The 15,420-nt window shown below is 39.4% G+C and overlaps 1 protein-coding gene and 1 long non-coding RNA gene across 4 annotated transcripts in view; both read left to right on the top strand.

Moving 5' to 3' along the window:
- The window catches only part of LOC111248917 (uncharacterized), a 33,647-nt gene extending 27,341 nt beyond the window's left edge, over positions 1–6,306 (top strand). The window contains exons 2-3 of the long non-coding RNA XR_002672720.2: positions 5,372–5,488; positions 5,779–6,306. This is a non-coding gene — a long non-coding RNA (uncharacterized LOC111248917). The remainder of the gene's footprint in view (positions 1–5,371; positions 5,489–5,778) is intronic.
- Positions 6,307–6,859: 553 nt separating this feature from the next.
- LOC111249739 (alpha-tocopherol transfer protein-like) lies at positions 6,860–15,176 on the top strand. Of its 3 annotated transcripts, XM_022804002.2 has the most exons (6): positions 6,861–7,222; positions 7,823–8,045; positions 11,754–12,224; positions 12,522–12,602; positions 12,869–13,066; positions 13,623–15,176. In XM_022804002.2, exons 2-6 carry the CDS (start codon positions 7,983–7,985, stop codon positions 13,731–13,733), a joined length of 924 nt encoding a protein of 307 aa, XP_022659737.1. In that variant the 5' UTR covers positions 6,861–7,222; positions 7,823–7,982; the 3' UTR covers positions 13,734–15,176. The 3 variants fall into 3 exon arrangements, with proteins under 3 accessions (XP_022659740.1, XP_022659737.1, XP_022659739.1); XM_022804005.2 differs by lacking the exon at positions 7,823–8,045 and having other exon boundaries at positions 6,860–7,222; XM_022804004.2 differs by lacking the exons at positions 6,861–7,222; positions 7,823–8,045 and adding an exon at positions 8,079–11,295.
- The last annotated feature ends 244 nt before the right edge of the window (positions 15,177–15,420 follow it).

The following is a 15,420-nucleotide window of genomic DNA, read 5'->3' as shown; positions in this document are numbered from 1 at the left end:
CTGTTTTAACGGTGCTACAGGGGACAAGTTCCTCGCAGCTCCAGTGGAAGGAAACTATAAACGTGATTAGCACTTGTTACAAAGTAGGATTATCTTTTAATAAGCTTGCACTAAATTAGAACTTAGAGGCAATTTCAAAACCCCTTGCCCCAGCTTCTAGCGACTACAGAACGGCCTCTGTTTGTCTATTGCTCATGGCCGAAAAAATTAAACAAGGAATAATGCCTACACCTATATAAGTGGCGTCCCAATGCGACTTCAGGCTCAGATGAGACGTAAGATCCTGTCCTTGGCAGTCCCAGTAATATTTCACGAGTGTCGCTTTACGAATCCTCAGCACTGAATACCATGCTCAACGACTGATAGCGAAAGAGCTAATTCAATTTCAAGCGAACGTCACCCGTTGCTATCTCAAATACTACAATATTTACCACCTCCAGGCTCTCAAAGGCCAGTGCAAGGGCGTCCTCCCCCCATATGATTTTACCACGTCGAAAGTAGCCGCCGAGTTGTTGAAAGAGATGAAAAAATATCGGAAACTCCGTGTTAGTGGGCTGATATCACAAGCCGAAATTGTAGGAAGTCTATCACGATAAAGAGGATCTAATAATGGGTTGAAGGCAACTGGGGCGAGACTGAGATTTTTCAAACTATTATTCGTAAAATTCTGTATTTATCTTTTAACAACCGAATGCATCTAGACTGAAAAAAGACAAACTTTCATCCGAATTGCACGGTTTAATGAAAAATTAATACATAAAGGGAAGGTCGAGGACTACGGGTCATCGAGTTTTGAACATTTGAAGGACCCAAAAGATGAGGGTAAAGGATGAAAAGAAGAACTTTTCGATTATGTGAAAGAAACGACTCTGATCTATAAACGAGTTTATAATTGTATGAATTCGTTGTTCCGGCATTGTCATTTTACCCATATCAATGTGCAATGTTTACTTCTGTTTGTAAACCGTTGCTAAAGTTTGAAGTCGCAATAAAAGTGCAGATATTGATGATCCACCCAGACATAGGAAACATCCAATCTATTAATTTGAAAGTTTGAAAACGCTGAAATAGACTAGAAAACACACCGATTGAACCGTAGTCGTGAAACGTCTCTAACTCCTACGTCTAAAGGTATACAACTATAATATTCGTGTGTACACGACGCTCGCATCACGTGCCTTTAACACACAAACGTGATTTAGGAATCCCTATTTATTTATGCTATAAGCCACTTCGCGCGACGCGCAAGAGGCGATTTCATATCGGATTTGGTGTTCTCGTTTTACCCGCCAGAGGGCCCGTTTGGAGGGTGCCATCAAATGTCTTTTAATGCCGCTCTAGCTGAATACTGCCGCTTCGCAATTCGAATATGCGAAAGTAATTATTCTGTTAAAAAGTAACGATAAACGCCAAAATAACGTTATAGCTAAAGTCTATAATGAAGCCTGTAACTGAAAACAAATTCTAGACTTCGGTTAGCCATCTGACACAATTCGTTTGAGTGTTAATACAGTGAAAACAGAAGGCTTGTGCTAGTGTTCCGGTTTTGCCACTCTGGACACCTACCTCGGGCCACACTATTGTTTTGTTTCATAAACGATTTCTTTTGCTACCTGAACATATTACCTATATGTGTATACCATTATGACACATATGCTATAATATATAGGTTAACTTTGTGTTGGATCAAGTGTGCACAAGTTATATATAGCCTTTCAAAAGCTATTATTTACTTCTTCGTTTTTATTTAGACCTTTTATCGACTTTGAATAAACTGCATGAAGTTCACGATTGAATGAAAACTATTTTTTTCCAGACAACTTCTGGAAAAAATTACATTTTTCAGGCAGTTTTTAGAAATCAATATATACACAGTTTTACACAATCTAATAATACATAGTTTTTCTGTATTAAGAGAGTATCCGTTAATTAGCCGAACATTTCAATTGACTTTGCTTAACTTTTAGCAAATTACTAAGAATATTTACTACAGGACATTGTCGTAATGAAACATGACTTCCCTATTATTGGCCTTAGCCAGGCATTTCTCGACCGTGGCCTTTGCCTTCTTTAGCTGGGACTTTACTTCACCCGTATGGTTAAAGGGTTCTAGCCCGTCATCCGATTCGAGTGAGGTTATCTCAGACTATATACTTTCTATTACTTGCCACCATTTGCGAGAAACAGGTTGTCTTAGTTCAATTTCAGGAGACGATTAGCCCCGCACACAGAATCCATCAGTCCGAGATCGAGGTCAAATCATAAGGCAGCGGGATGTACACTTTACTGACTTGTTCGTTGCTCGCTATATGTCCTTAAACGCTCGATTTCGACATGCCATTGTTTCTTGCAACCTTGCGAAGGCTTACATGCGAATTCTAATCGAGCACAGTTTAATAATAATAATAATTATTTAAAAGTGGACTCCTGTACCAGACAGATTTGCTAACGAGATTGGATCGTACTTGACCTTTTCCAGAAGCAAAACGGTAGAACCGATCCTAAATACTTTTCTAGGATCATTATCTTTAGTAGCTTGTGCATCTAAACTGAAATTTCGAGGAAAATCGAATATGGCGTCACAAAAAGTTGGAGGACAACCCCTACAAACATAATGAACTACCGCTCTTTTTCCTTCTCACAACCTTACTCACGGCGTCAAAATGTAAACCGATCCAAAATCCACTGCGAGCTTATCGGACAACCAAATAACATGTTAAATCTCGTAGATACAAAAAGTTCGTGGGCAGCTTTCCACAAGGATAGGTCATTTATAGCCGTAATAAGAAGGTTCATTTTTCTTATTCTAATTCGCTTCTGAATCTATCCTTTCTTTTTTTTTTATCGTTAAACAGATGTCATTAGTAGAACCATCTTTACATGGATCATCGCTATCCTTGTTCTTTCCTTTAGGACGCTTAAAAGTGGGAGGTGGAAAAAGGATCCATGATTGCAGAGTCCTTCTACACACTCATCAGCCGTGACTGATACTGGTCATTACCTTCGTGATAGTATAATGCTAGAGTGGCCGCCTATTAAATTTAGGTAAGGTGATCTAAATTCATAACATTCAGTTTCTTGTTGAAAGCTAGCCGTCTGGAACGGCGCTTAACGGCGATAATGCCGGACATAGAAACTGGCAACTACATGAATCTGCTTCACGCTTAGGGCGTAGATACGCTTCATAACGTGATAAGGGTCCAATCCTCTGAAGTAACGAAATATTAATCTGAATAGTGACCATTAGTTATTTTAAATTTTAATTTTTCAATGGCGTTTAACAATACAATAAATCTAATTCTAAATCTTAATAATCTTCGCTACTATGGCCCAGGTCTGTAATCGGGTAAGGTTACTAAAAGTAACAGGATTATTTATTTTTCCTTTTTTACATGGTGACCGTATGTCAAACAAGCGAGAAAGATCGTAGACTAACTTGCCTGAAAGAAGTAGAGTTTACGATTACACAATAGATATATTTTTTTTTTACAAAATAAACAAATTCAATTAAAAGGATTAAAAGGATTACGTTTTTACTTTGTCCACGTAATTTTTATACGCTGTCAATACAGGAAACATTTTCTAAATGCGAAATGAGACATTTTCATTAAAGATTTACTAGGAAAAGTTCAAATTTTAATTTGAAAGAGGTACAAGCGTTCTGCGCTCGAGTCTTTCACAGTCGGGTTCGTTATGATGATGTCATTAAAGTATACAAGGCAATATTAAGTCGCGCAATTAACTTATCGATGACCTACTGGAAAACTGCGGGCGTACCTTGACTTTAATGGATAGGTGGTGAAACTGCCATAGTCCTATGCGTCCATTAGTCAAGAGCTCCTTCAAACCTTTATTCAATTGGCGACAAGCTTTCCTGGAATCAATGAGCTCAAAATAGAACCTCGCGTTAAGGGTAGTAAACCTCCCCGTAGCGGTATGTAATTGATCGCGAATCAAGCGCAATTTACCTTTGATACTATATGTTTTCTTGGACCGTACAGGTAGGTAAACCTATGGGCGCTTCGAAAAATAGACGGAGAAGCCGCTGATTTCCATCGTGACGAACCCTAAACCTTGTTACAATGTCCTTATCTGGGATCGAAGGTAGCAAGAGATCTATTTTGACTTGTGTTTGCATATCTTTGTGTTATTCGAGAATTTCGTCCGGTGTCATCTGCGCTTGCGTGCGCTTTCCTACAATGAGCCTGCCAGGTTGAGGATTGTTATTGGAGTGATTCACTCCCAGCAGATTGATATTGAGCATTTTCGAACTGAGCAGTCTTAGATGGTTTCTATGTTTTGAGTTTTACGTTCGCTATTGCCGTTAGTCATTCTATCAGGAGGCTGGCTCCCACAAGATTAGCGTGCAAATACGCTACCTGCCAAGCTATCACGGGAACAGTCTTAGATGGTCTATAGTCCAGTAGTATATCATTGGCAGATATCAGTTGATAATGCGTGCGTCGTAGCGTTAATTCTCTAAGCCAATTATAGTCCGTGGGTTATGCTAACAATAGTTAGGTCATAGACGATGATACATTTGAGGCACAGCGGTGGATTGACCTCTATCTCACAAAATATCCCGCGTGACGACTCACTGCTGTTGTTAGATACAGTATAGCCGGTCATAATGAAGAATTTTTCACTTCGTTCTTGTTTGCCCGTTTCATCGTTTCCCTGATTTCTCAGTCAGCGAGGGCTTTTGGCAGCTCTTAACTTCTATACAAATAAAAGAAATTTTGCTGATAAACGCAGATGATAAAATGACCGGTAATCGGCGCCCCAATGTGAAAATAGACTCGGCAATAACTAGTTGTGCTGTAGGTCAATTATTCATTGAAGACCCTAATGATTGCGGAATTTCCCAAGATTAAGCAGTTATTATTAAAACTTCATATGGAAAACTTATGAACCTTCATTTGAGATCGTGCAACGTAACTAGACAAGTTGCATTTTAACTCGTTGTCTATAACGTTGTTCATCTTGCCATGTTATCTATTACGGCGTCATATCGCATTTCATCTAAGCGTATTGCATGGACTTACCCTAACTGTTAAGTAACTACCTATAAACAAGAAAGTCTACCATTCATATGCCATACGAAAGCGCCTTTATGCTTCAGATTGAACCATTAGCTCTGGGTTCGCTATTATTATTATTTTCATAAAAATATCATATAATTAAAGCAAGAAATTATTTTATTTGCATTTTAACTCCACCATAATTTTTACTCTAATTAATTACCCTTCCTAAGTTGATGGAATAAGTTAGATTAGATAGGTAGATAGATTAAATTATTGAAGTAGCTTCTTCAATGTTTCTCATCATGTACGCAGAATAAAGAATTTGCTTTGTTTTACTTTACGTATAGGTTTTTCTCGTCCTTAGCCGACTCTGGAGTGCCTGAAATATTTCGCAGTATCCGGCCTGGAATCTTCGCGACCTCCCTGCTACCAGAAGGCGCGCGCCTGAACTCTACTACATAAATGTATTACATATAACAGTTATTAATTGGAAGGCTTTTCAGTATCTTGTAGATCGAATCCTTCTCTGGCTAATTGTTAACGTCCATCGTTTGCCTTAGTGCGGCTGAATAGCATAGTCAGAGGTTAGCGGTTCTAAAATAATCTATTGCAAATTCGTTCGTGAGACATCTCGAATAGCTAGCGATAGGTTTTCAAGGCCCTGTGGTAATGCCAACAAAAAAGTAAGCAACGGTTAACCTGTTTCACTTCACAGCCACTAAAATGTACCGTGTTCCTTTTTTACCACTCTCAGTGTCTCACTCTACGTCAACGGATCCCTGGGATCACCGTCTTAGTGACAACATCGAAAACTTGCTATCAATAAAAATTTAAATGAATTTAACGAAAAAATTAAGAAGGACTGTCTTATAGCCTGAAGCAAATTGTGTGGCCGACCGACAAGGCGCAAAGTTGCTATTGTCTTCCTTTAATGTGTACTTTTGGAGTACTTTAAAATCTTGCTGTCTCCGGTGGATGAGTTTAAATTAAAAAAAATTAGCTTTTTAGTGTTATTAATTAGTTTATTATACTTCTTGGTATAGAATCACACAACTGTGTATGCTTTTAGGATGCTTATAACGCGGCTATTGCACATCCGTGTTGAGTGTGGCAGGGCAGAAGTTATTTGACAGATATATATATATATATATGTGTATATAAAAAAAACAGAACCTGTTAATAAAATATTGTTCCTATTTGGTGAGCTAAGACGATCTATGTATTATTTAATACAACGCTTAACGAGGCCATCACGCATACGGATGGATTCAGAAGAAATCGAAAGTCAACATTTATTTATTACGCTCTTTACGTCATATTTCAATATACTGTACAGCTATTTAAAATGTACGTGAAATTGTTAAGATTACGTTATACTTGATTTGAGATATCCTCTGCTTTGTTGGGGCTCTAAGGTGACTATTTGATCGGCCAGCAATAAGCACGCTGGGCACAAGCCCGTTCAATTCAAATGTGATTTTTGCTACTGTACTTGGATGCTACTTGGATGAGCGAAGCAAATCAATCCATTTATCGTATTGAAATCTTCAACAGGATCCTACGTTGCCAAAGTAGTTTTTCCAATTAAAAAAAGTCCAATGCTTACGTCAGCAATAGGCAGCTAGTATCACTTGCAGAACGGTAAGCTGTGTACTTGCGTATACAAATAATACCCTCTAGGGCATTGAAAAAAAAATTGATTTTAGTCTGCCGTCTATCAGAGGGGCCACCGATGGCAACCAGGCGTCCTCGACTGGGGAGAGGATGCTCAAGAGAGGATTGCCCCTCGCGTGGACACGAGTCTGCGCAATAAGATAACATTGAGTGCCGCCAGTGGCATAGCGCTAACGAAAGTCCCGATGTGCGAGAACTCCCCTTGGTATAATAAGCGACGAGTTTCTGCAAATGATCAAGAGACCGTATCGTATCCAGCCGCCGACGTCGGACCGGATCCGATCGTACTGGAGAATCGCTTGCTCCATCACTATTTAACCGGTGTTGGCAGAACATTTCTAATTGTATTATAGATGTATCAAGTGTGTCAGCGCGCTTTTTTCTGGCTTTAACCCAGTTGTATCACGATATGTGAATGTGAAGTGTTGTTAAATTCTGAGATAGTCAACACACGGCGCTGCTGTTTACGAACTTCAAAGCTTTGTCTGCTTAAAGTTTCAACTGGAAGAGAATAAGCGTTAACGGTAAGATTAACGGAAAGCAAGAATTACTTTATAATCCGCCTTTTGCTTCCTTTCTATTGCAGCTATAAAAGCCTGTTGTATAAAGAAAAAAGCTGTTATGGCTTCTAGTTCAACTCACGATTTTTACTATTGCCCAACTATCACAGACCTGCTAGGCCTAACTTATCCGTTGGAACGGTGGCCCTCTATACACATTGAGCCTACGGATCACAAACGTGTGAAACTTAGCCCCCGGACCGCTATACTACTTTCTAAGGCTACGATAATTTGCGGACGATTAGACGGGCGGACAATGAACGCTTTCGGCCAATGGCTGGCGTCGTTTTCCTTAGCGTTGTGCTCAAGGTTATGCGCTATGTGCGCGCGCCATCTCATTTATGAGCGCCATTAGTGGTGCTCTTGTTGGTTCCGCTTTGTCTGTCTGTTCGTCCGTCCGTCCATCCGGCCATTCGTTTGTGCGTCTGTCCATCCAGTGCTGCATGCACTGTAATCTTTTAGAAAATGCTAAGCTGACGGAAACCGACGTAATATTTTGGTTGGTTTATAGGCGCTATCAGTAGAGTGACGGTATTGCTAAGTGCTTTTCTGAATGACCCGCAGGTGAATGACTGCTGGCTTCCGATGAGCTGTAACCTTGGCGGTGTTTTGAAGCAAGCACGGGTTTCTGTGTGATCAACTTCTTCTACGGGGGTTGATCGTACAAAAATCGTAATTAGATTTTTTTTTTATCCTTCAAGTCGGCTTGGAAACGTTGGTCACGATGAGCGTAGAGACGGCGCCCGTGGCAAAGGTCTGGTGGATGTCGTTGGCGACAGATATCAATGTGAGTAAAGCTGTAAATAGTGCAAAGGTTTATACTGATGATTATTGTTATTATTATTAGGATTATTATTATAAGGCTTTGAGAATACTTAAACAATTCCAGTGATGTCAGTGGAAAGTCGATGTTTACTTGCCATTTTAAGGAGGCAAATTTCACTTGACAAGCAGAACAGCCTAAATGCTTTCTCGATTAGCCTTTTAAAAATAAATAATTAGGTGGTAGAATAATTCATCAGATCGATGGAGAGACTTTTCTACTGAAACCTAACCTTTGAAAAAGGCCTAACAACGCGCCCTGATCATCAATTCGTTGATAAAATCTTCTAGCTCGACCATTTGTCGTCGTAGTTAAGTATGCACTAGCGCCTTTGCAGTGTAATACTGGTATTGTTGTTTCGCGCAATCAGCTTGTGAAACCCCCGAACGAAGGGTGAAGGAAATTTTTCGCAAAATACGGTTTGACTGATGTCTTAACTGCACGTGACTAACATACGTCCAGGTGGCCTGACAACATTGCTGACAACTATCAGATAGAAGTTCGCTTCAATATAGAGCAGCTTACAATGTGTCGGTTTTTTTGAATCGAGCTTCCTGTAAGTTATTTGGTGATGGCCCAGTTAAACTTCGACGTTAGCGGACTCAGTATCAACGTTAGACGGCTCTAGGTAATTCATTCCTGACCTATTTTAAATAATCTCTATTAAGGTGCCTTGGCCAGTGGCGTACCTGGATATTTAGGCCGGCCCATGGTGATATCGCCCCATTTCAAATGGCGTATTTCCCGTTAATAACACTTATTATTACTGTAATAGTTAAATTGGTTTCATCGGTTGAACTACCAATCAACCCAAGGCGTTACGCGTTGTTTTGATCTGTGTCCATGAGTTTCGAGTATAATGATTAGTAGACATCGAACCTCACGGTACCAGAAGAGTTCTTATGTGTGCATGCTTCCCGGTTTACTTCATGTTAAGTAATTTCTCAAGGCAGATCATTGTAAGCTACTGAGGAAAATAATAACATAAAGAAAGGCATTTTGTTTATCCTCTACATGCATTTAGTAACGCAATTAATTAGATGTGTCAACCTTACTCAATGCTACCACGAGGAAAATTGCCTTAAGGGCGTATGTAATTTCCATCTTGCTTCTTTTGTGAAAGACATGTCAAACACGTTCGGCTATGAGATAAACTACTGGGATATAGTTCCCGTCCAAATCATTAATACTGAAGGTTAGATATTCCGCTTAGAGCCTTGTTAATAAGTTGAGCAACGTTTGTATCGCAGCTATGGAACACTAACGAAATCTCATCAGATCGTAAAGCGGTGTTTCACGCTCGACCTGATCATGTCAGATAGCATATAGTAATACATAAAACGGGAAAAATAATGTATCTGCGCTTTCGGTCCTTAATAATATGACAAATGGATATCGGACAAGACTTTTCGATAAAAAATCTTACTGCTAAGAGACTTTCGCCTTCCCCTGTATAAAATAGGCTAAATAGAGACATATACTAGTGTCAGGCAATTCTGGTCGTCTTATTCTCTTGTCACTGGCCAGGCTAGTCCAGAGCGAGGAGGCGTTGGGCCGCATGAACGTCGATTTGTATATGGAACACATTAATTTAATAACAGAACAGCTGATTTATGTAACAAACATCGACAGATAACCAGCGAATGGGATGGTTTGGTTGATCGAGGTGCTTTTACTTGAGACGAAGATCCTATTTTTTTTTTAACGAACAAATACTATCTGATACTATATGCCATTAGAACTTTGCCGCGTCTGTCCCCTAGAGCAGTGAACGTCTTCTCCAATTGAAGTGGGGGGCAAGCTTCACACACTGAGATACCAAAGCCATCACACCTAAATCGTACTCAATATATACCCTGTGGTACGAATTGAGACAGCTATTACGAGCAAAGTCATCATCTATCAATTTGCAAAATATATTGAATTGTCTCTTATTGTTTTCCACGTATTTTAGAAGGAGGCTACGTTCTTGACACACACTCATGTATTCGTTAATATATTGCCGCTTTCTGCATAATCTGATTACAAGGGAACCCGTCGTAGCATATCTTTAATTCTCAGCCGGTTATCAGTGACAATGACTAGAGCTAGTACGACTATGTGCTGTGATATAATAATAATAATGATGCAGAATTTTCTGACACAACACGCAGTAACAAACAGCCGCTGAGCAGATATTGGCAGGAGAGAAGGGCAGTTTTTCTGGTCTTATATATCTGATCTGGCGATAAACGAGCGATAGATGTAGAAAAAAAGGCCCACAAATCTAGTGAGTCCTAACGACACAATCTGTTTCGGCAAAATAACAGTGAGGCAAGACGGTTTCAATGAAGAAATATCTAAAATATAGGGAAAGCTATATATAATTAGTTAAGCCTAAATTCGGCGATGTTTTAACGAGCACTCTGCGTTTATGTGTAATAAACTTGCATATGCTGTCATATCCTCATGGAAATCGTCGTCGGTAATCTCATACAGTAGAAACTAAGTATTTTCTTGGTGTTTTAAACACTTTTACATACATTATTTATGCGTAAAATGTCGAGGTGCATTGCAGTCGCTCCAAGTACACCCTGATGTAACCGCCGACCTAGCTTTCTCCCTGAAGTTTTTATCGCCGTTACTTTAATAGCCAGGCATTATATAGACTACTTTTGCATAGCGACAAGCTAGCACATGTCGCTGCTGTCCTCTTGTGAGCTTCGAGGTCTTCCGCTCGAAAAGGTGTAGGCTTTTCGAGCACGTTTTTAGAAAATCGAAACATGTGGATATTTAAATCGCATAAAGGTGAACGTTACAACTGAACTTGATGGTAATATTAAAGTAGCTGACCCTAAAATGGGTAAGGGGGCACCTTAACTAAGTCATGGTGAATGCCGATGCTTTCTGTTTGGACTACTATATACCCCTGTAATTTTTTTCTATGTTCAATATTGCAAAGTAAATGTGTCAAGGATAAACAATGCTCTCAGAATCCAGTTTGCTATTTGCCAGAATCAGTTTGCTAATTGGCCGTTTGGTGGGTTTAGTCTAAGTGAAAGGTATTGCAAACGCCTAAAATATTTGATGTCCTGTGCAAATCTGCCGCTTTCGTCGTAATCGTGAGTGATTATGGGTTTTGAGAAAATGAAACAATCAAAGCCCTTTGAAGTTAGACCGAAAGTGGAACCCCAATTCCGGTTGGGGGTAAGCATTGTCTTGTGAAATCGTCCAGGTTGGTAAAAAGTGAATCATCCATAAAATGATTAGTAGTGCTTCAAATGCAATATCTGAAGTTAGCAGCTTGTGCGCGAAAGTTCAGTTGGGCATCGCTTAAGTAATCTTTCAAATAGGCTTTTCTTTTTAGTTACCTTACTTTATACTCGTATTCCTTTAAAAAACTGAAAGGATTAAATAATGGTTACTTCCTGCATGATCTCTGGGAGATCAGGCAGTTTCATTATGTTTCCGTGATGAGGCAGTGGTAAAAAGTTTGTATGAAACGTAGGGACGCGTGGTGGTCTAGGGTTGGGATTAAATACGGGTACACTTTGTGTCGTGCTGGTAGGAGACAGTTTTTTGCCTAAGGCGGATGTTATAGCCAAACACCCAACAGGGGGCCCATTATGAACCGCTGTAGACATGTCTGTGCCGTGAATACAATAAGGCAACTTCTTTTTTGATAAACGTAAGGTAATGCCGCATGTTAAGCGGTTCCCCAACCCGGTGCCATGGGAGGAAAAAGCAGCTATCGAATTACGTGAAACCCCGGAACGTCGTAGAGCTGCGCTTGAAAAATTTCAACGAAAACTTGAAGAGATCACAGAATTCAAGCCATACATGGAACAGCAATTTCTCCTCGGATTTTTGCGCACTCGAAAGTTCGATGTGGACAGCGCCGTAAAAGCGTACAAGAAGTTCTTCAAGATGCGGACGTACAACCCGGCCAAGTATTTCCCTATGGGTCAAGGAACCCTAGAACTACATAGGCACTACAGTTTCGGCTCGCTTACGGCCCTCAGTCGACGCAATCCTATCGATAACACGATGGTGCTCATTCTTCGAGTTGGCGAATGGACCCCGGAGTCGGGATTCGATCTTTCTGATCTCTTCACTCCGGTAGCCGTTGTGTTGCTTGCGTACGGAATGGATGATGCCACACAGGTGAGAATAGTTCCTGATCTTAGTGCGTAGTCTCATTATGATATTGTGCTGAAGATATGAGACCTGAGTCAGCGTAGAAAGATGTCGCATGAAGAGAAAGTTCGGATTAAAATAGATGTCAGGCATCAACTTATGCGAATAGTTTGTGTTCGAGATTCAACTATCCAAACGCTTTTCAATTTTGGAAGGCCGCAAAGGATAGAGTAATCCAGTACTACTTGACGAGCATAAGTTCTAAACCGGAAAGGCATGTACGGTGGTTTTTTTTTCATCATTTTCATTAACTGGATTACACAGGTAAATGGAGTTCGATTTATTTTGGACTTACGCGACCTTTGTTTAGGCCATCTAAAATACTTTCCGTTCAGCGCGATTCAGGTGAGTTATCTATAAATGGTGACAATATGCGTTCACTTTATCTATCTATCCACATCATTCATGTTAGACAGAGACAGATAAGTACACAGGTTCCGTCGTATCGCAGTTTTGATTATTTATTCACGAATTTCTCCCTAGATACTCTCTCATTCATGTACACGTAGATGTGCTCACAGTAGTGCTATTTTGTGAACTCGAGTCGAAATCATTATGATCGTATTGTTTTTCCGTCGAAAATAGTTGGTCAACTTAATTGTTACTTTCAGGCATTAGTCGAAGTCGTACAAGGCGCTTTTCCTGTCCGTTTTAAAGGGTTTCACATTTTGGAGAACAGCATTGTATTTAATTATCTGTACCTCATGACGAAGCCATTTCTCTCACGAAAAATAAAGAAACGGATTCTGGTGCATGGCAACGATGTCCGTCGTCTGCATGAACATATTTGCCCGTCTATATTGCCTGAGGTAAATCTTATTTTGTTATATAAAAAAAGATCAATTGAATCACTTGATGGAAAGGATGAAAACGTAAAGGGTTCACTAGCATACAACACGACGAAAATGATCAGCTTTAGCTATTTCTCTATCATTCCATATATACAAATACTTCTATTAAGATATTGAAATTAGACAAGTTATAACTCAGGCATCATTCAGTAGGTAAGATGGTAAGCAATCCAATAGGTTTGAAAAAATGTATCCCTATTGCTTATTTACATCTCTGTCAGATACCTATAGAAGCTGACCGTATCCCATTAATATGTTTCTTTGATTCCTTGTGTCAGTATTAAGCACATGTCATCGTTGGCGTCCGAATGGCGATTACGTCTATTAAGCCATTGCCATGTGTATAAAAATAGTAAACAAAGCTTCCTACACCACATAAAGGCTCTTAAGTCACCGAAGCCGATCTATATTTAATTTGGTATGAACTAAAGGTCAAAGAACTGTTTAGGTTAAATAGAACTGATGTAGAATATTTATGATGAACATATCAAGTATCTGTTCTGTTTGTTGTTAGGAGTACGATGGTCTCGATGGGCCATTCCGTTGGCGGCATTTCGTCGAACCCCTTGATGAGATTCACGACAAAGTGGTCGACTTCAGCCATCACGGGTACAATGTGCTCTGAGAAAAAAACTAAACTCTGGTGCAGAATTCAAGAAATCTCTACATGCTGCCAGTGGGCGAAAAGCACAAAACTGCTTGTTAAGCTTCAAATAATTAAGAACTAACATAACACGTTTCACACAGAAGAAGAAGTCCAACTGATCGATTACAAAGTTTAAGTAATTCTTGTTGTAGAAATCACGAGCAACACTATTAGCAATAACACTCTTTCTCGACATACGACAGCGTGTTCAGAACGTATCATTGCCTCAGATGAAAAACCGGAGCCCGCCAAATTTTAAAAAAAGTACCATTATGAAGAAGTCGTTCGCAGCGCTAAAGGGTTCGCATATGTAGGGTTTCATAATACTCAATACAGGTAGCAAGGAAATTATAATATACGTTATGGAGTAAAATGAAGACATCAGGCAGAAATTGATATATATATATATATACTGTCCTGAGAGCTACTGACGAGTTTTACCATGCCCATTTGCACTTGTTCATGAAACAGTTACAAAGGAAACATATTTTGTTTTCGGAAAGTGGTATAAATGTACAGATAGATATAACGTGTTACCAATATATGCGCCGGCTAAACCACGAACCATTTTAACAACAGTGTAAAAGGCTGGTACAACTTGTCCTTAGCACTAATACATAAAAGCGATCATAACTGCCAATATAGTATACTTATCTCATCTCATTATATATACCAAAACATGTTTATTGTCAAATATATAATACTAGATTATATTAAAAATACCGTATTACTACCACTTCTAACCACAGCTTTTATCTGGCACTCTAGCAGAAAAAAAAAAGAGTCGAACGTTCGCCTCACATGACAGAACAAAACCAGATTTACAAGAGGTAGCTAGCCAAGTATTACAACTTGATCGCGCTATTGTCACTTGTACGAACTCGCGTGCGTGCGTGCGTGCGTGTGTGTTTGTGTGTGTACGTTTTTATATGAGTCAGATCGTTCTGTGTGTGAGTATCTGGGTAACGAACCTGTGAACTGTGATATTTGTTTTTCAAATTGACAAAAGCACGGTCTAACATATTCTTCTAGACAGGCGAGAAAAGTTATGGTGATAGAATTTGACTGCCACTGGCAACCACAAGCCATTACATCTTCTCATACCCGCGACATAACTAAAAGGAAACAGGGCTAAACGTATGTCGAAAGCTTAAGCGCCACTGTCACCAAGAGGAAGTTGGCTGCACGTGACAACGTACGTGTTAATTAAGGTGGAACTAAAACTGTTCAGTTAATCTGCCTCCCGTTTAACCTAAGAAAACCAATCCAATATTATGGAATGTAGCAATGTGAATGCAAAATGGAGAGCGTTTGCCTTTTCTGATGATTGCCAGTGCCCAAATATACAACAATGACATTTTTCCTGTAAAAACATCAACAAAAGGAAATGGTTAATATAAATAAAACTACATTATATAATAATTACGTGTGTTTTTATGATATTGTATTAAAACAATTGCCATCTATCTGCTATGCAAAAGGACAAATGTCTATAAGTGGGTCTATCAAAAGAACGTAATCGTTTGTAAAATCCTACTTTTTATTTACTTTATTTAGAAAAAGTTTACCAAATGAACGGGATGTGAGATTCATTGTTCGTTTCTAGGCTCGTCTTCTGATCAGTCTTATATGAATGAGAAATAATCTTATGGAAGTAATAGAGCTG

This window comes from Varroa destructor, unplaced genomic scaffold (assembly GCF_002443255.2).
Source record: "Varroa destructor unplaced genomic scaffold, Vdes_3.0 BEIS01000004.1, whole genome shotgun sequence".
Classification (NCBI taxonomy): domain Eukaryota; kingdom Metazoa; phylum Arthropoda; class Arachnida; order Mesostigmata; family Varroidae; genus Varroa; species Varroa destructor.
The sequence above is the reverse complement of the archived record's forward strand: the minus strand, read 5'-3'. Positions and strand labels throughout refer to the sequence as shown.

What these genes read in the sequence shown, in the direction of transcription:
- LOC111249739 (XM_022804002.2), top strand. Translation starts at nt 7,983, where the DNA reads ATGAGCGTAGAGACGGCGCCCGTGGCAAAGGTCTGGTGGATGTCGTTG. An exon ending in TTCCGTTCAGCGCGATTCAG is followed by an intron (nt 12,603 to 12,868) that starts GTGAGTTATCTA and finishes TGTTACTTTCAG; the next exon opens with GCATTAGTCGAAGTCGTACA. An exon ending in GCCCGTCTATATTGCCTGAG is followed by an intron (nt 13,067 to 13,622) that starts GTAAATCTTATT and finishes GTTTGTTGTTAG; the next exon opens with GAGTACGATGGTCTCGATGG.